The sequence below is a fragment of the Zingiber officinale genome, chromosome 10B (assembly GCF_018446385.1).
Source record: "Zingiber officinale cultivar Zhangliang chromosome 10B, Zo_v1.1, whole genome shotgun sequence".
In the NCBI taxonomy this organism is placed as follows: Eukaryota; Viridiplantae; Streptophyta; class Magnoliopsida; order Zingiberales; family Zingiberaceae; genus Zingiber; species Zingiber officinale.
This window is the reverse complement of record NC_056005.1, coordinates 23,072,741-23,093,576: the sequence shown is the minus strand read 5'-3', so window position 1 is coordinate 23,093,576 and position 20,836 is coordinate 23,072,741. Positions and strand designations below refer to the sequence as shown.

At 35.2% G+C, this 20,836-nt stretch overlaps 1 protein-coding gene across 4 annotated transcripts in view; it reads right to left on the bottom strand.

The window, feature by feature from the left end:
• LOC122028864 (mitochondrial thiamine diphosphate carrier 2-like) overlaps positions 1 to 20,836 on the bottom strand; it is a 47,335-nt gene that overhangs the window by 23,581 nt on the left and 2,918 nt on the right. For 3 of the 4 annotated variants that reach the window (XR_006124982.1, XM_042587803.1, XM_042587802.1), the window contains exons 2-7: positions 15,324 to 15,440; positions 13,377 to 13,488; positions 12,645 to 12,772; positions 7,487 to 7,639; positions 2,873 to 3,025; positions 1,921 to 2,151 (exon numbers count right to left, since the gene is read on the bottom strand). Coding sequence is in view for 3 of the 4 variants with exons in the window: in XM_042587803.1 (XP_042443737.1) it covers positions 1,933 to 2,151; positions 2,873 to 3,025; positions 7,487 to 7,639; positions 12,645 to 12,772; positions 13,377 to 13,488; positions 15,324 to 15,440 (882 nt within the window). In the remaining variant the exon portion in view is untranslated. Of the gene's footprint in view, positions 1 to 1,575; positions 2,152 to 2,872; positions 3,026 to 7,486; positions 7,640 to 12,644; positions 12,773 to 13,376; positions 13,489 to 15,323; positions 15,441 to 20,836 lie in introns of those variants that run through there. The other variant, XM_042587801.1, reaches the window with a different exon arrangement.

The following is a 20,836-nucleotide window of genomic DNA, read 5'->3' as shown; positions in this document are numbered from 1 at the left end:
CACTATTGTCTCCTGAGTATATCTTTGTCGAACGCTTAGCAGGTCGATGTATATCAATAAAGTGGTGAACGAATAGTCCTCAGTATAGTAGGATCGTCCAGTCCATAAGCCGGATGACCATGTATTGCATCACACTAGCCTTTTTGATAGTGAATCAATTATGAAGTTAAATTCCTTAGGTCCGATCGATTCAATATGTAGGCGAGCTATTGGGTCCCATAGGGACGCTCGACTTTTAAGAATGCCCTGATATATATCGCGTGACGTAGGTGGTCTAATTGTGAAGTAAAATAGAAAATTGAGTCCCCTAGGTCCAAGCGATTATATGACTGACTAGCCTTATGCAAGGATATTATTCCTAAATAATAGAGGGTTGAACCCTCGAGACCTGATTGGTGCTTTCAGATGATCATCCTTATATCTAGAGGTCCATCCCTGATCGCTGAAGCAATGTCCTGAGTTTTATGAACTCGGTCGGGTTTCTTCTGAGACATATTTACCTTACGAGGAGAATATGAAACCCTGTAACTCCGACCATCTTTATACCCATCTGTCCATACATAGGAGGAGAAAGAAATGAACAATGAAAGTCCATGTGTCTGACCAACTATAAGTTGCACTCTGAGTGGAATGCTGGATCATTAAGACTCGAACACATATATTCTCGGACGACCTTATGGCAAGCCGGTCTATTCTTAAACCCGAATGAATAATGATTGATCGAATGTACGCTAAATGTCTTAATAAAGCCAGAGAGCAATAGACCCCTTTCAATCTGCCCGGCACATAAGCCAACCGTCCTTATATTGAGAGTCTTAACGTTGAGAAGGAGCCAAGCCCGATTAAAAGTGACATTCTGACTGTCACCTTTTCTTAACTTTAACTGTCTAATTACCTTACTCTGACTGTCATGTCATGTCTGGATCTACTCGTAATATCCTGTATCACACTGCATTTTGGGAATGTAAGTTTTATAAAAAAAAAAATGAAGCAAAATAGTGGATTAAACATCCTCTAGATTCACTCATACATAACTACTATGCAATAGCATATTAGCAATGTTGTTAGAAGTTAAAGAAGAGAAAACAAAAGCACACAGTCTTTTTATTATTCCCAATGTAGATTTCTAAGGTTCATCTGTCCTAACTGATTAACCTTGTCTCAATTATCTCCTTTGAGTGCATTGTCTTTGTCCAGTCGATCAAATGCGAATTATTACAGGGTAATCCATCCCTGTTATCGTATATTGATGACTCACTTGAATGATTGCAATTGCAATGAACAGTGAAGATGATTATGTCCCCTGTCTCTCACAGTCCGTCCTTAAATTTTGTTAAGATAAATCATGAAATTAATTTATAACTGACTCTCAAATGACTAAGAGTGAACGATAATCTATATAAATTCACATGTAAGAGTTAATTTTACCTATTTTCATGCTAAATGAAAAGATTCATATGGTCAGTATCAAATAGTTGGCACAAATAATAATGCCTTGCTCATCTGAGACAAATAAACCACAAAGACGGGCAAGGCAGGGTTAGAAAAGAGGCCAGCTAGAAGGCAAAGGGAAAATAAAGGGCAAAGCACAACACTATTGTAACTATGCAAGTAACTAACAGTGTATATTCATTTGCTTATTATTGACCTACTTGTTCCCCTTGAATCATAATTATAGACATGTACAAATTCATGTGCTTTTGGCTCTTCAGTTGCCTGTTCATGTTAGTCGAACATGTTCTCTCGCATTAAGATTTACAACCTTGAGCCATCAGATGGCGATGCACTGAAACTTATGTGGTAAAATAGCTCTTATAAATCTAAATAATAAAATGAAAATGGCATAAATGGTGACTCGGAATAAAGGTTAAAAAAAATGGCCACAGATGTGCGACTGCAGTAAACAAATGAGAAACGAACTATTCATGTTCTTCATGCGAGTCGAGATTCCAGCCAATCGGAAGTATACTCATATGATATAAATGTGATTGCACCAGCTGGAGCAGACTTGAGCAATGATGGGAAAATGCCTTTGTAGAGTCCATGCCACCCCTCTGTATGATATATCTGTAATAGGGCGTGGTACATGTTTCTGTACATATAGCTCTCTACTCTTGCGCCATACCTTGGATGCCTTGGTAGACCTTCAACCTGCAATAACCAAAAGCAGATTAAGCAATGTAGCAGTTAAACCAGGCAAAATAGAACTACAGACAAAGAAGGCATAGTTTCATTTGGTTTCGTTCCAGAAGATATTGATCGAGCTTGGGGTTGTAATTTTTTCGAAAAAAGTTTGAACTCATTTTGGTATTGATAGGCAAATTGGAAATGACTGTCAAAATGTAGCACGAATTAGATAATGTTAGCAAGAAAATTTTGTGGAAACCTCCATACATGGCCTTAAGATTAATCCTGCTCGTTAGAAGCAGCAGTGTGTTTTGAAGCAAGCAAAAAAAATTAGACAACTCCTGAACACACTAAAAGTGACAATTTGAATACTGTATCTGATTTAGATGCATCTTTTTTATGGCAAATTAAATACTAACTAGCATAATATTCCACAAGTAAATGAATATTCTCAATTCAACTAAATTCATAGCCCAAAATGATGTAGATGGTCATAGAAGGAATATATGAACACGGATTTTGTACATGTCCTACTACTTGAGTAAAAGGATTGTGCAAGAAACTCTGCAATTAGTATCAGCACAAGCCCATCGAGCAAATGAAAGACACATATTGAGGCTCCTTCCAAAGTTTTGAGCATAGGACTATGCAAAATAGAAAGGCTAGAGCATGCATTGACACTATAGCATTTAGATATATTCTAGCAGGATTTTTCAGTCATCCAGCACTAAGATATTCATGTTACCTGGAATCTCTTCTTTACAACATCTAGAGGGTGACATATGGCTTTAGCGCATGTTCCAGCTGCAAGCCCACATACAAACAATTGAAAACTAGAAAGAGAATAATCATCAGGAGTAGCTGGTCTCGTAACAGAAAATCTGTATTGATTCCATGCCTGTGTAAAGGAAAAATGGGAGTTAAAAACTATAAATAAAATAACACTTATGCATACTAAGCAGCAAACAACAAAAAAATTTGTCTGAGCTCACGGATCAGATGCAATCCAAATGGATGGTCCAGATCAAACAACTCCCCATAGAAGGTCAAGATGGTTGGATCAAATAAATTTTTTTGTTTCCGTCGATATCATTGCATGTACCAAATCTAATGGCTTCTGGATCTTAGATTCAGGTGTCACTGATCATATAATTGGTATTTCGCAATATTCTCTTCATATACACCAAGTGCAGGGAATAAAAAGATCAAAATTGCAGATGGTTCCTTTGCTACTGTTGCAGGAAAAGCACCGATACCTATTTCTCAAACTATAATGTTGAAGATGTTCTACATGTTCCTACCCTTTCATACAATCTTCTATCCATCAGTAAATTCACCCATGATCATAATTGTAGAGCTAATTTTTGTTCCTCGCATTGTGAATTTTAGGATTTAACCTCGGGAAAGATAATTGGAATGCTAAACGGGATGGTGGGTTTTACCTCCTTAATGAAGGATCAATTATTTGAAGGCAAGACCATAAAACTTGTTTCAGCTCTATTTCTATTCCAAATAATAGTGAAATTTTGTTATGGAATTATAGATTGGGGCATCCTAGTTTTCATATTTAGAGAAGTTGTTTCCCAAGTTGTTTATGAATAGAAGTCAGTTTTTCAATGTGACTTATGTGAATTAGCAAAACATCATCGATCTATTTTTCAATCCTAACCGTATAAAAAATCAGCACCTTTTGTTATGATTCACATTGATATTTGGGGTCCTTCTAGAGTGACCACCCTTTCTAGAAAATGTTGGTACATTACTTTTATTGATGATCATACTAGAGTCACACGAGTTTTTTTTGCTAAAAGAAAAATCTGAGACTGCAATGATATTTAAAATTTTCTAAACCACGGTTCAAACTCAATTTCAGATTCAGATTAAAATTTTTCAATGTGATAATGGAACGGAATTCTTTAACAATGTATTGGGGAATTTTTTTGCTGAGAAAGGAACTGTGAACCAAAGTTCATGTAATTATACACCCCAACAAAATGGGATTGCTGAAAGAAAAAACAAACATCTCCTTGAAGTTGCTAGAGCCTTGAGTTTTACAACTAAGATCCTTAAGTATCTTTGGGGGAAAGTCGTTCTGATAGCAACCTATTTGATTAATCGAATGTCAACCCAAAATTTGGCATTTAAAACTCCACTCCAGGTTTTCACAAAATGCTTTCCCGATTGTCGGTTAGTGACAAACATGCCTTTAAAAATCTATGGAAGTGTTGCATTTTCTCATAATTTTGATCCTAGAAAATCAAAACTTGATCCAAAAGCACATAAATGCATTTTTGTGGGATACCCCACCAATCAAAAGGGTTCCAAATGCTTTGATCGAGTTTTGAAAAAGATATTTGTCTCTATGGATGTCACCTTCCTTGAAGGAACTCCATACAAGAATTCTCATTTTCAGGGGGAGAACAAAACTAATGAAGATGAATGTGTTGATAAATCTGACTTAACATTTGCACTTGTTCCTAATGATGCTCAATCATTAAAAAAGTAAATGAGGTAGAAAATATGAAAAATATTGAATCTACCGACAAACAAGAACACTCTATAAAAATGTCATCTCAAAATGAATAAGCTGAAACAACATAAAAGGGCGTTTCATGATATCAAGGTCTTGTCTATTCAAAGAAAAAGGAAGGCCCTAGTCCCCAGCATCACCATGAATCTAATCAAAGGTTCAATCATGAAATTCATGATTCACAAGACCTTGATCTTCCGGGTAACTCTGAGTCCAACTCTTCTAGTCAACTAGATCTTCCCATTGCTCTTAAGAAAGGTGATAGATCTTGTACAAAATATCCACGATCAAATTTTGTGTCTTATGAAAATATTTCACCTTCCTATTGTACATTTGTTTCACAATTGTCTAGTGTATCCATTCCTAACAACATCCAAGAAGCCCTGAATGTTCTTGAGTGGAGAGAAGCTATTTTTGAGGAGATGAGAGCTTTGGAAAAGAATTCTACTTGGGAGAAAGTGGACCTACCTAATGGGAAGACAGTTGTTGGTTGTAAGTGGGTATTTATGTGAAATACAACTCAGATGGATCCTTGGAGAGGCACAAGGCTCACCTAGTAGCTAAAGGGTTCGCTCAGACTTATGGAGTAGATTACTCGGAAACTTTTTCTCCAGTTACTAAGTTAAACACAATACTAATACTTCTATCTATAGGTGCTAACCTTGATTGGCCATTGAATCAACTAGATGTGAAGAATGCATTCTTAAATGGGAACCTAGAAGAGGGAGTTTATATGGAACCTCCACCTGTATTCACAGAAATTTGGAAGTAAGGTATGCAAGCTGAGAAGGTCTATATATGGACTTAAACAGTTACCCAGAACTTGGTTTGACAGGCTTACAAGGTTTGTTAAAGGTCAAGGATACACTCAGGGTCAATCTGATCATACTTTATTTACTAAAAGATCCACCAAGAATAAGATTTCAGTGTTGATTATCTACGTGGACATAATATTGACCGGTGATGATGTTGAAGAAATGAGCAAATTGAAGCAAAACTTAGCCAAAGAGCTTGAGATTAAAGACTTGGGTCAGCTAAAATATTTTCTTGGAATGGAAGTTGCAAGATCCAAGAAGGGTATTGTGGTTTCACAACAGAAGTATATTCTGAATCTTTTAAAAGAAACTGGAATGAGTGGCGGCAAACCATTAGAAACTCCAATAGATGTTAATGTTAAGCTTGGAGAAGTCAAACAGGGAACTCCTGCAGATGTAGAAAGGTACCAAAATTGGTTGGAAGGTTGATTTACTTGTCACACACACGTCCTGATATTGCCTTTGTTGTGAGTATGGTGAGTCAATTTATGCACTTTCCATTTAAAGAGCACCTTGAAGTTGCATATCCGATATTTGAAGGGGAATCTAGGAAAAGGACTCTTCTTTAGAAAAAATGACAAGAGAGGGATTGAGGTGTATATTGATGTTGATTGGGCAGGATCAATCACTGATAGGAGATCAACTTCAAGGTATTGTACATTTCTTTACAATTTAATTTCTTGGAGAAGCAAGAAACAAAGTGTAGTTGCTAGAAGCAGTGCCAAGGTAGAGTTTAGATCTATGGCTCAAGGTGTTTGTGAGGTTCTTTGGATTAAGAAGGTCCTAGGACATCTAAGGCAATTAACCTTCCTATGAGGCTATACTGTGATAACAAGGCAGCAATCAGCATTTCTCAAAATCCAGTTCAACATGATAGAACAAAACATGTTGAGATTAACTGACATTTTATAAAGGAAAAACTCGATGAGAGAATAATTTGTATTCCATTTGAGCCAACTTCACAGCAAGTGGCAAATATGTTGACCAAGGGCTTGTTGAAACAGGCATTTGAATTTCAAGTCAACAAGTTGGGCATGATAGATATCTTTGCACCAACTTGGGGGGTAGTATTGACAGTATTAAAGAATATTTTGATTTGATTTGATTTGATATGATTCGATAGATTAGGGAAGTAACATAGAGGAAAAGGATAGGTCAATCTGTGATTGAGAGAGATTTTTATTTTCCTTTTCTTTATAACCTTCCTTTTCTAGTGTTTCCTGCATCCTCCTATTTTAGTTGGACTCTTTGTAAATTATGACGAAGATGAAAATATGTTTGTTCTTTTTCTCTTCATACAATTCTACACTTCACGACAAAATTAGGTTTATCAATATGGAGGGAGGTAAATGCATGTACACAGGCGTTAAGTGCATGATGGAATAAACTCGAAGACATCAGTTCATCAGTCTTGAGAATCGACCTTGGCCATTACGCCAGAGATGTCATGTGTCCATCGTCTGCGCTACGCCTGGAGAGGATAACAAACTCTCTAATGAATTGATGGTATGTTGACATCTTACGAAACCACAACAAATGAAGTTCCAGTTGGTTACTTGTATGCCACACCCAGCAACAACACATTTTAGGCTTGCCCCGTGTCACAGATAAGAAAGTGAAACATTGACCAAATAGTAACTTATAGAACTCCCTAGGTTGCATTGTTGGCAAGGCACTATCCAAAGTATTGTATATCAAGGAATATTCACCGTTTAATTTAAACTACAGGTACGTGGATGCCAATTGGAAAAATACCATCAATCAAATCCACCACTATGACAGATATAAACTGCTTGATATATAAAAACAAGGAAAGAGAGATTTTAGAATAGAGAAAATAAAAGAAAAAACACATGAATTATAATGATAAATCATGTTAGTTGTTTTTTGAAACTGGCAATCTTAAGAATGTTGAAAGATGGCACATAGTATCCGAAAGAAACAATTGATAAATCACTAACAATATCAAGCTTCATACAACTTCAAGAAAATGGAAAACTGTAATAACTTTTACCATCATCCCTCGCTTGAAAGTGTCATAAGATCCAAACTGAAGACCAGCATAAGGAATTATTTCGACGAGCGTAGGCGATAATCCAGCATATAGTCCTCGAATACCACGAGTCTTAATGATATCATAAAATGCAGACCTCATGGTAGGATAAACCTACATATTAATACACGACTTCAGTCACTGCCCACATAATCCATTCAATGATTAGATTGCAGCTATTTTCAAAATCTCACATCCTTTCCATATCATTGAGCTTCTGGAGTAAATATTATGGATGGATGAACCAAGCAAAAATACACTTCCTCCCAGTATATGAGTATTTTTTAAATACAATTTTTTTGCTCTTGCAAAATAGTGTATGCCACCAAAAATGGCAGAGCAATCAAGACTTGTCATCAAAAAAAGAAAGAAAAAAAACTAGGATTTAAAGAAAGGTGCAGAGCCAATTGACTCCAACCAAGCATTTAAGAAATATAGGCATGCAAATACAGCATAGTAAGGCATAAAGAGAATTTTTTAAAAAGATTCAAAAGGTGCATAGTAACACTAAGAGAGGTCTAGGATAGTTGGAATGGAACTATCTATCATTGCCCCTCGACAATTTAGGAGAGATCAAAAAAATGCAGCACTGTTAGGAGAGCTTATGCTTGCAAATGAGAAGGCAACCTCCACCTGCTCAAAATAAAAGATGGCTATGACAAAGAATCAACAGTTACAAGAGATGAGTGAATGGTGTACTTGCGATGTGACAGTAGTCTTTCTGGCACAATGCAAAATGACTGAATCGAAGAATGAGCACAGCAAGCCCAGACCAAGAAGCAGCATAAGACCAGAAAAGTTTTCCCTTTTTATATAAAATAAGGCTAGTAGGCTTTAAAGAAAAAGAATAGTTGAAGTGAATTCCTCAAGCAGTGTCAGAAACAGGAAAAGTATCCCTCTCTCCGGCCTCAAAATAAAGGGCCATCACCAGTTTTCTTTCATCCATCTCTTTTTCTCAGATTAGTTATGTTCTTTCTGTTCCAACATCTTCATCCTTTCCTCGCAAAGTCATCATTAGAATTTTAATTTCACTTTTCTGACATGTCCCATTCTTCATTATAGGAGAAATTACCCAAAATTCACTCCTTTCTCTCTATGTATGCTACACGTAAAATTACATCATCAATTCTCTTCATTAGTGGCAAGATTACAGGTAAAGACAAAAGCAAAATTTTACTCCCATTTTTCTAGAACTAAAAACAAAATTTTGCTCAATTTTTTCAAGTAGATACTTGAACCATAAGCTTTCTTGGAATTCTTTGATTTTCTCTTTCATCAGAATCTTTAGGTCCTTGGAATATCTTCACTTTAAGCTAGAAGGGAGTAAAGAAGAAGATTATATTTTTTAAGAACAGATCAAGTTGACAATTGCAATGCCAGAAAATCCCAATCGCTGCACCAATATAGCAGCACGTTCTTAAGCATGACGTTCATATCTTCAACAAATAGCTAGACTGAAATTTTCCTGTTTTCTATTTGCAGCTGCAAAGTTAAGACCTGATGTCAATCTCAAAAATTTATTCGAATGATACACATCAAATACCCTAACACCAATATGTCTATAAGAAAAAAAAACTGAAATAATTCTTCTATTCATGTAAGGACGTATGATTGTATTTGGAACTGCCCGTATGAACGTTAATATTATTATTCAGTATGGACCACCTAGAAAACAGAGATTCCCCTCTCGATCTTTGCTCAAATTAAGTAGTAGACCATACTAGCCAATATATAGCACCAATCCACATTCTCTAGTTTGTTAGTATTAGATTCAGATGTTTAGACCCACATTGTAATTCAACCATGAGTTAAGATGTTGAGATTGCTTATGTATTAGATGGGTGAAATTTTCTCTTTTACATGCAATAATACCACTAATACTTGAAATGGTGTCATAATAAAACATAATGAAAATCAAATGGCTTATCTATGCAGAGAAAAAGTCCATATGAAGTAATTAAATGATTGACATTCACAAACATGAAACTTTCCTTCGGTATGTGTTAAGCTCTGAAGCATTGACCATCGGACTCCATATTTGAGTGCTCTGGCCAACCTTATTTTGGAAAACTTTTAGGCAATTATGTGATTAGGAAAGAATATTATATTCAGTCTTTGAAGGTTAGAACAAGCAATTTTTTACAATGCGTTGGAATATGATTAGAGGAAATGCTGCATGCCTTTCTAGGATATTTGAACATGGTATTGACTTGTTGCATATTCACAAAGGCTTCATTGCATTAATTCCCAAGATAGGAGGAATAACCGATATCTCTCACTTCATACGAATTAGTCTCATGGTCAACATTTAAAATATTTGTTGTCCTCTTTGATCATCTTACAATTCTTTGCTGCAGAATGTTTGGAAAATCTTAATGTGATTTCAATAATAAAATAAGAATAAAAAAAAACAGTTAAGATGAATGAACATGACAAAGTCTTAGACATCTAAAACTGAATATATTATTCAGAAGGAAATAATAACAAAGATATTATTAACAGGATAAAAGTTAAGTGGTCAAAATGGTAACCCATGTATCATTTCAGCTATAAGGTAAATTTTATAAATTATAGTACGACCAACCCCACTTCATAGATCATTCATTGGGCAACTAGGAAACAATTTGAAATAAATAAATAAATAATGTAGCAGGATAAAAATGCTAAAATGAATGTTGGGGCTTACTAGGAAAGAATATAATTTTTAAAAAATACAATGATGAGCAATTAGGTGTAGAAAAAATGAGAAAGAATAGAGATGATGTGCACACATTCAAAGACAGCCAATGGAATCTATATAAATAGTGAATTAAGAGATTTAGCGTTATGGTTGTAAGAGGTGAAGGGAGAGGGTACCAAATGAAACTCTGGTTAATGTAACAAAAGTGATTGAACTGATGCCAATGTTACTAGTTATGTTTGCATCGTCTGCATAAAGCTCGGTGGTGGTGATGATGTTGATGATTTCATCAAAGACACTTGGACAAAAACAACATGGTCAAATAGCTTTGATGTGTGTTAGTTAAGGACTGCATTTGGTGCCAACTGTCAACCATGCAACTCTCCTAGTTCTGAAGGAGCAAATGGTCACATAAAACAAAAAATCTGTTCAGATGTGGAGATATATTCCTATGCTTAAGAGGATGAGTATTTGGACCAGTGTGTATGGATGGTTGGGTAAGATAGAGGCGGTGAAATAGCAATTATTTCTGCAAATACCAATTTATCTACTCTTGCTACAAGCTTAGCAAGGTCAAACAAGAGTTGGTGCAACGAAATAAAAATAAATAAATTTGCACATACCACAATCGCTGACATGATCATATAACATGGTTCGGCGCCCTCGTTGCCACTTCATGGCCTATGACTAGCTAATAAGTCACTCTTAGAAAGCTCACAATCTTCTTATTTGATGATAGCCTCTAGAGGTAGAGAAACCTCTTACAACAATAGCATAGAATGAAGGTTAGAGGAAGGCTTAAAGAGAATACAAGAGAAGCTAAATAAGATTTATTGGATCTCTATTTTGCTACCATTCAAACGTCCACCTTGCTCCCCTTATATAGCCTTCAGTCCCTCGATGCTTCCCTTGTTGTTCTACTCATCTATCATCAATCAATTGACTAGATCCACCATCAATCGATTGGTTTTCTAATCGCTTTACCCTGAATTTGCCAACAACTACTTGAATCAACTGGAACACACTATCAATCAATTGCTCCACTAGAACCCTTAGGTCATCCAACCATTGCAGCACTGCTTTATCAGCGTCCTTCCAACTATCCTACTGTAGCATCAGTCAACTGACAACAAATTAGTCAATTGCCCAGTTGATTTAACAACTAACAGAAACATTCCCTTCGCCAGTGAATTGATCTGCCTAAGTTGACTTTGCTCACCGATTGATTGTCAATCAACTGGAATCCCAACTATAATTATCATAACACCTAATTTGAGATTGATCCTCGCTCAAGGAAACTCTTTTAAACATCAAAATTCAAGGTCGAACTTGATGACTTAAGGCATGATTGCACCAACCCTCAACGTCTCCTACAAAATTGGAAATGAACATGATTATCAATTTTTGGAATGAGCCATGGGACAAATTCCTAATCTTGAAATACAGAATTATATGAATTTTGAACTAACAATATACAACAATTCTAAATGTTCTAAATCTTATAGGTACAGTGAACTAACAATCAATCAATATTTCAATTCACTATCAATATCAAATTCACAATGGTAGATCGAGGACTCTTTGAGGGATCTCTCCGTATCCCACAAACAAAAGATTTATTTGAATGGCAACAAGAAGCTTCAGAAGTTTTTTAATGTTGAATGCATATACAGTTTGTTAATCGACCCTGGTGTATCATCTTTTGGGGGAATTTTATTTGGCACATAAGATTTTCATCCAAAATAATATTTCCTACTGGTTGATTCTTAAGAATAGGCGTACCCCTAAACCTCGTCTGGAAAGAAAAGAGTACACTCAAACGTTACATAGTCTCTTTGTGGATTGGCAGAAGAAACATCATCTGATATATCTTTGGAATGTGAAATTGTTACAAACTTTAATTGCATATTCATTATTTCACGGGTCTACAACCCAGCAAACAATCAGTCTGATTTTCCAGAACCCTCTGATAGAGAAAGAGCTGTTCTCAAATGACTTATAAGTTCTGATTGCTATTGCCTTTGCATGGAGAATCTGGTACTTCAGAACATGGCTGTAACTCTGCGTTCAATACTGAAGGTTCTAGCATCAATTTTAGTAACAAAGTTTTCCTCTCAATTGTTGTCTTCATATTGATTATCTTAGGAAACTGAATTTCGATATTGGTATTATATATATATATATATATATAGATGCAAGTCATAAAATTCTCATCTTATATGAATTATATAATCATGTATTTGTTACAAATAGAAAATTTTTCCAAGGATGGAAGTGTCAGGACCATATAGCATTCTTGTGAATTGTGAGTACCTTGGAAAACCAAAGGATTTTAAGAGATGATAGAGTATCTATGAGAATGATGATAGGTTTGGAGCATATGGTCGATTGACTTAATTCCCTGCATTAAAAAGTACATTGACAATAAACAAAAAATACCTTTGGCTCACCCTGTGATGCTAAAATTGTTCGGAGAAGATCAAAAGGATATGATCCTATTGTAGCAGCACATCCTGCTAATGCCCCACTAAAAAAAGATAAGTGAGGACTCAACTTCATATGATCCTCTGCGAAATAACAACTTATCAGATCTGTCAAGGATGTTGAAAGGAAAACAAATTTGCTGAGAACAGATTGCAGGTGGAGATAACCTAACTGTGCTAGGAATTACCAACCCAGTAAAATATAGAATAGAATACTAGAAAAGTAAACCAATCAAAGCAGCAGGTGTTGAGATGATAAACAAACGTATCCTATATATAGATATAGATATACACTGTCATTAACTCATCATCATGTGTAAACTAATTTTGAAGACATCAAAGCATTCTAATTTTATTATGATTAATTTAGATCCTATTCCATTAATCAATTTTGTAGAAACTGAAGCATCAAGAAGTTTAGCTGGAAAAAATAATCCTACCAAGACCTGCACCATGTTTACTTGGAGGGAAGTAGGAGAGAAATAAAGCAATTTAAGGGGGAATAAATTGATTAAAAAAAAGTAGCAGTACTGCTTATTCAAGCTTTTTAGATGCATAAAGTAGACAAAACATAAGAGAACTAGCCATCCTGTAACTAACTATGTAAAAAAGCACATTCAATTAAATGTGAAAGCTAGTACAATTAATTTTCAGATAGAAAATTCACAGGCTCCAAATAAAAGCATACCAGTTTTGGATGAGCCTGCTGCAAGAGTCTTTAAGTAGTGCAGAGTCGTAAATTGTATAGCTGCATAAGGCATGTACAATAGTAGAGCTGGAACATTCCCTCTCCAAAATCCCTGTTTTGTTTAGACTCTAGGTGAAACAAAATCAACTTGGCAATAATTCATTCAAAAAACAAACATCTGCAACATTCTAAATTATTTTATTCTATTTTCTAGGTTCTAATGTACAACCAATTTTCTAAGAAAGATAGAAATAAAGGGTTAAAAGATCCTCTCACTAAGACCATGGTTTGAATCTCATATCGTGTCAGGTGAAACGGTTGAAATGTATCATTCCGGTAAATTATCGAAACTCCATACAACTCGGCACAAACAATGTCCCCTTCTTGTGTTTGTTCTCCTTCCTCTTTCAATCTCCAACCTGTCACTAGTATCATGCACTGGAACATTGGCACAGTACCGAAAGTCAAAGATCGAAACTCTGATATGGCTCAAGATTTTGCACCTTGACTAAAACTTCTCTAAACTAAATATCCAACTTAGAACATGGTTCATCCAGTTTGAAGAAAGATATAGCCAGCCACTAGCCAATCCCGTATAGAACCATAAGAAGTTCATCAAAGGCTAAATAAGGTTCAGCAGTTCTATTTCAGCAACAGTGACATTGGCAGTTACCTATCCTTCATAGTAAAACATAAGAAAAAGGAGCTCCCACATTTTTCTTAATTTTATCTATTTTTGACAAAATTCCATGAGGCATATATCTGTTCAAGTTCCTGTATTCTTCCTATGCATGCATCTCCTCAATGCCTAATGCATCTGCAAGAATTAAAAGCGAAAAAACAGTACCCATTTAATGCATACACCTTCCCAATGCCTAATGCATCTGTAAGAATAAGAGTGATAAATTTCCTTCCTACATGGAGTTTCTAAGCGTACAAAAAATTTTTTTATAATCTATTCTATGAATTGAAATTCTGAGCCATACACCCTCTGAACAACCAAGATTTTTCCGTTGGAGTTCCAAAACACAACATTAAGAATCAGAAATTTCCCTTGTATACTCATGCAACAAGGTAGCAAGCATACCATTGGGCTATCACATAGGTTCGTTCCAGAGGGCTTTGGCTAGTACAAGTGGAGATCAACAGAATCCGAGGGATTTCAAACCATAAACAATATAATTCTTGCAGTCAATCATGGGGAGGAGACAAAGGAGCGCAAAGAGGCTACAAAAATGATTGTTGAGGAAGTTAAGGAAACAACTAATGAAGATTGATAGATCTTCAACCAGCAGACAAGGTGGAGAAGATCTCGTCTCTTTGGGTCATTAAGGAATCAGCCATGTGAGCTCAAAGGAGGACTCTGGTGACAGTGTCCTTTATTTTAGCTATAATTTGCGACTGATCTAGATCTCATTGCCGCCGGTCCCAATGTCAGCATTTGCAAGTCATGAGTGGTGTAAAGAACACAATGGGAATATGGGAATATGATGACGAGGCCACCAAGGCCAAGACGAGGTTTCTCATGGCAACCAGAACCCATATAGATACACCAAATGTAGTTGAATAACCAAAGGAAAAGGCAACAAGGGTTCTCAAGGCCGAGAAACAAATGAAACCTTAAGATCAACTGCAACAAAATCATCTTCTACTTCAGATCAAGCAGAACAGAAGGCAACGGAAATACATCACCATCCTAGTTGAGACAAACCTTTACTCATTCTTCTTCTCTATAGTTGAGGTTGGAAAGACACCGAGACTAGGACTTGACAAAGACGTCAAACTTGGTTAGCATAATATTGATTACTTAATAGCAAAAGGAATTAGCTCTTGAAGCCAATACATTTATCATGCATTTTCCTGATCAAAATCATACATTAAGCCATAAATAAGGAACATTTGATGGCAATAGAAGCATAAGACAAAAATATCTAACATCGTTCATACCCGCAAACCTTCTTCTCGATAAATATCTTTAGTAGCTTGCAAAATTCCAGTATATTTTGAAGACTTATTCAGGTCTCTTTGGCGTAGGGCCCATGAAGATGTTGGCTCTAGCTGAACCTGAATTGGCCAGTAAAACAGTTTCTCATATACCATCAGGTGCATAAAAATGTCTAGAAATATGAAAAACAATGATTATCTATCAAGTGAAGAAGGAAATGAAGTGCGCACAGAGAGAGAGAGAGAGAGAGAGAGAATCACAATTTCCGGCCAGAAAAATTATTACTTCGGACCAACACAAACATCATTGTTATATTAGATCTTGGAAATATGCTCATTGTTTACATGGTGATGATCCACATCTAAACACTATTACTAACCTACTTCTCAGTATAGGCACGACCTTAGAATCACAACAAAGATAGACTAGACACATATTAGAACAAGTATCTATCACTTTAATTCAACAGACAAATAATAAGTGACTTAAAAAAAAACATAGACTTCTTAAAAGACGCACAAGACTCGTTAAACAAAGAGTTTTGTCAACTAAATCTACTTATTGCTACCAAGAAAGTAATCCTAAGTCTTTTGAAACTTATTGAAGAAAATAAACTTAAGAACTTTGAACTTTAGTCTAAACACTTTGAACTTCAGTCAAGAACTATTCTACTACAAATTAAAGACTTAATTACAACACAGATAGCAGATGACCTTAAGAATTTACATAATACACTTGAAGACATTACATATAAATGAACAAACTGAATTTTAAAAATACATATAACGAAGAAGCCTTAGACTTTTCCAGACAATTTTCAAAAATCCAAGATAACGGCTATTTGTACTCTTGAAGTTACTGGGAAAGGATATCAAGTTTTAATCCAACAAAACAATATTATAATAGCACTACTAGTATCATTACTCCACCGACTCACAATATTAGAAAACAAACTACTTCAAGTTGAAACACAAATTCAAAAAACAAACAAGGTCACCGAGTGGGGAGAAAGTATAGATAATTTAACAAATGACTTAAGCAAACTATCTACATGAAAAATCATCCCCAGACGGCAACCTAAAACTTAGTCCTTCTTATACCACACAGTCGCAATGAGTCTAACAAGAAATCAAACTGGACCTTCACAAGTTCCTCACAAATAGTGAGAGGACAAACGGAAACACATACAACTTCCTGGTTAGATAATATCATAATCAAAGGACATAACAGTACCTCAACTTATCAATTGGCAGATCTTATAGATGTAGAAAGGAACTTAACGATCTTTTCCAATGAAGAATTAAACTCACTTAATCCAAGAAGACTATATAACCAAGGGATACTATCTTTTTCTAAATCACTTTATCGCCATCATAGGACACAACCTCTCCATCTCCCTGATGGAGGAGAAGAAAGATTGAATCTTATGACTGAAGAATCAGTAAGAACAATTTTACAACAAAGACATAATTAAATTCACCTAAGACTAATTATATTTAGTTTTAGAGGATTAACTAGGAAAAACATAAGAGCAAAAGTATTCCTAGTTCTATATGGCACCAGATTTTCAGATGATGAAAAGGCTGTCATTGGACTTATTGAAGTAGATATAAATAGCAACATAGGTATTATATATTTTTGCCCAAACTTTAATATGATCACTCTAGACTTTATCAAACACATTAAAATTCTAGTCTAAGCCAAAGGATATGGAAACTTTCAAATACATAAGGTTCAAATAGAAATAATTTTCTTAGGAAAGACTATAAGCTCTTACATCAAAAGGTATTTACAGCCTAAAACCAAAGGAGTTCTTGTCAGGAGACCTAGTAGGACTAGCCAGAATATGAATCTCATAACTCAAACCCAAACTCTTCAACCTACAGAGTCAATCATGTATAAAGACGAACATGGCAGCTTGACGGTTAGGTTTAATGATTATAAACCTTTTATTTCACAAACAGAGGAAGGTGAAGAAACAGAAAACTATAACTTAATGCATGTTGAAATACTTACATAAAAAATTACAGAAGAAACCTTAAAGAATGCAAGACAAACATTACAACAACTAAGTAACCAACACCTTCAATTAGTTAACCAACTTGTACATCAACAAGACAACATAAACTGTATGTTTCAACAAGAACTACAGCACAAGTTTTTTTGATGATTTAGACGAATACGTATATTTACCGCTAAAATAACAACATACATAGCTTCAGAAGAATTAATAGAACTGGAACAATTTGAGAAACAACAAAAAAACTAGATTTGATGAAGATCAAAATATTATCGCTAGAAAACAGCCTGAAGAAGTAAACCTCATGAACCCAAAAGAATCTACTGCGACATCTACCCCAAGACCACTAGTAACAACTCCCCCATTAGTGATTTAGTATCCCAAAAGTTTAATGGTTACAAGGGATTATGGATAAGGTCATCCTCCCAGAACAAAAATATTCCTTATACAAATAATAATATGTTACTTAGAACCATAGAAAAACAAAGACCACCAAAAATTACTTATTTGGGGAAAAATTTTGTACTTTTAAACATAGGAGAATGTGATGACCCTCGACTATATGATATCTACTTAGAACAATGGATTGGCTCAGTTCAAAAAGATAATCAAGCTAAACATGAACTTGACATAGAAACCGAAGAAGTTATGATGAGAATAGTAGCAAGAGCTAGAAATAGCTTGCATAGCATCACAAGGAAATAACATCTTAAATTTTGTTATACTATCCACATACTATTAACCGCCAGAGATGCTAATACAGAACTAGATCTACAGCAAAGGGAAGTCATGAGAGATCTATAACAACTCCAACTTTTTAGTTGGAACTTGATAAAACCATTTTGCAATGACTTCCTAGGCAATTTAGGCGAACGATTGTTTAGTAAATTACTAGAAGACTTAGGTAAGAAAATTCATAAGGCATAGACAAACATAAAGGTAGCACCCCCAATATGATAATATAGGAGTGTGAATACAACACATCATCTCAATACTAAAAGAGAAATGTACTTACATATAGATACAAAAACAACTTAAAAATCAACAATACTAATTTTTAGCCAAATCTCCCAACAATACAGAGAAAATCAACACCGACAATACAGACGAAGAAAAAGGCCCAATAGGCCTACCAAACCCAAAGTCAGGCCTAAGAAAACGTATTATTTAAGAAAGAGTAGAGAAAAGAAACTATATCTAAATAAAGATAAACATGTCTGACGGTTTAAGCCGAAGAAAACATATGTGAATATCATTACTTGTTTCGCATGTAATAAACCTAGGCACATGCCATCCACTTGCCCAACTAAGAAAAACTTATATACTAGGGAAGCAAAACTAGTAACTTGTACCGATTTAGATTTAGTAGAAGTCCAATCAGACATATCAGACACTTCGTCTATCTACTACTCCATTGTGCCAATAACTAATATAGAAGAAATCTCATCTTCTTCAAATTACAAATTAGTCAATTCCTTCCTATATACCCCTTCTAGGATAACTGAGAAATATGGCTGGTATCATGACAATAGTAATAACCCTACAAATGGCTTTGATGACTTAGAAGAGCACTGAGATGGACCTGATGTTCCAATGTCTCACCTCCAAACACCTCACCTATACAACCACACTGAATGCCTTCATGATTGGACCTTAAAAACGGGGACAAGTAATGTTCCATGTTTTCTATATGGCTTTTACCTTGCCATCGATAAACGAGGCACATGCAAACTTTGTAGACGTAAAATTTGTAACCTATGCCTTGAATAAACTTTTGCTATTTCCATACCCATAACAACTCACGTAGCAGTACTAGAAACACACTTCTTGAAAGTCTTAGAAACCCAACTTAACCTTATAGAAGATGAGCTCGCTAGTCTCAAGCCCCCGATAACCGTCACTTGACACACTAACAAAGGAAAAGGTGTCATGATTACTGAACAAGATATGGATCTGGTTTTTATCAAAACACCAAGTATTTGTAATACGGGTAGAACCTGAGATATATGGGTTAGATGTTTAGTAAACATCCATGGCCATGAATTTACACTTCGTGCCTTCCTTGACAATGGAGCAACAAACTCCATGATCGATGAAGCTACTATTTTAGGTATTTTACTACCTGCTCTTATCAAAATTGTTACACAACCTTTGGTTAGTACTTAATTTGATGGTCAAAAACTGTCATGTACTAAGTTTGTTACCAATATACACTTACAGTTTTATAATAATTGCGATCTTTTTAGTGCTCCCCCATCCCTTTCTAAGCTATGTCTTTATTGCACCCGAATATACACTTAATCTTGGGACTTAACTTTCTTGCTCCTAAGAGAGTCGTCCTCATTATCAAAGACTATGCTATTTTCCTTTCCACTCCCGTTGTTTCCCCATAGTCTCCGACTATCCTTCCACCATGTGTAAACGTGGTGATGTCCCTTCTAATACTCCTACCACTACTGATCCTTCCAATATTCCTTTTACCTCAATGGGCTATGCCCTAGCCATCAGAGTAAACAAAGAAAATTGCAACTGTACAAACAAAAATTGTCCAGGTTTGATAAATACTCAGAACTTTAATAGCTCCTTAGCTATCCAAGAATATCAGGAAAACTAGAAACACTTGGTTGCATTAGCCCTTATCTAAATCCTTATCTAGAAATAGTAACAAAGAATCCTAAAGACTTAGACATCCCTACAAATTTACATTCTCCATCGTATTTACTTCAATTACTAAATACCCAACTCAGCTTAGACGCCCTAATTTCTAGACCAGAGAAAATAGAAATCATAGAGAAAAACCCTACTAAATATTGGGAAAGAGATGAGGTATATTGTAAACTATTCATAATAAATCCATATCTTAGTACAAGACTTCAAGTACACCAGGGAGACAAAAGAATGTACTATGGACATTAAACAATTAATAAACCTGGAGCAATCCAATGATCTACGTCCAGACATAGAAGCTCGACCTTTATAGTAAATAAAAAATCTGAACAAAAACACAAACAATCAAGAATGGTCTTTAATTACAAAAGATTAAATAATAATTATCAAGAGCACGGGTATAAAATACCTAATAAAGACCAACTTCTAAACAAAATACAAAACTCGAAATGGAACTCTGAGTTTGATATAAAATCAGGATTTTGACAAGTAAAGATACATCCTGATTCTATCGAATGGACAATCTTCTCATGTCCAGAAGGACATTTTGAATGGTTAGTAATATCATTCAAACTTAAAGTAGCACCCCAGATCTTTCAAAGAAAGATGGATGACATTTTTAGAAACGACTATCTGTTTACATATGTCTACATTAACAATGTCCTAGTATTCTCTAAAACAAAAGATGAACATTTTGCTCATCTACATACTATCTTCAACCTTTTCGAGAAACATGGACTCAGTCTACAAAAAGAAAATAACACGGGCAACAAAACACATAAAATTTCTAGGAGCTGAAATAGGACAAGGAAAATGACCCCTTCAACC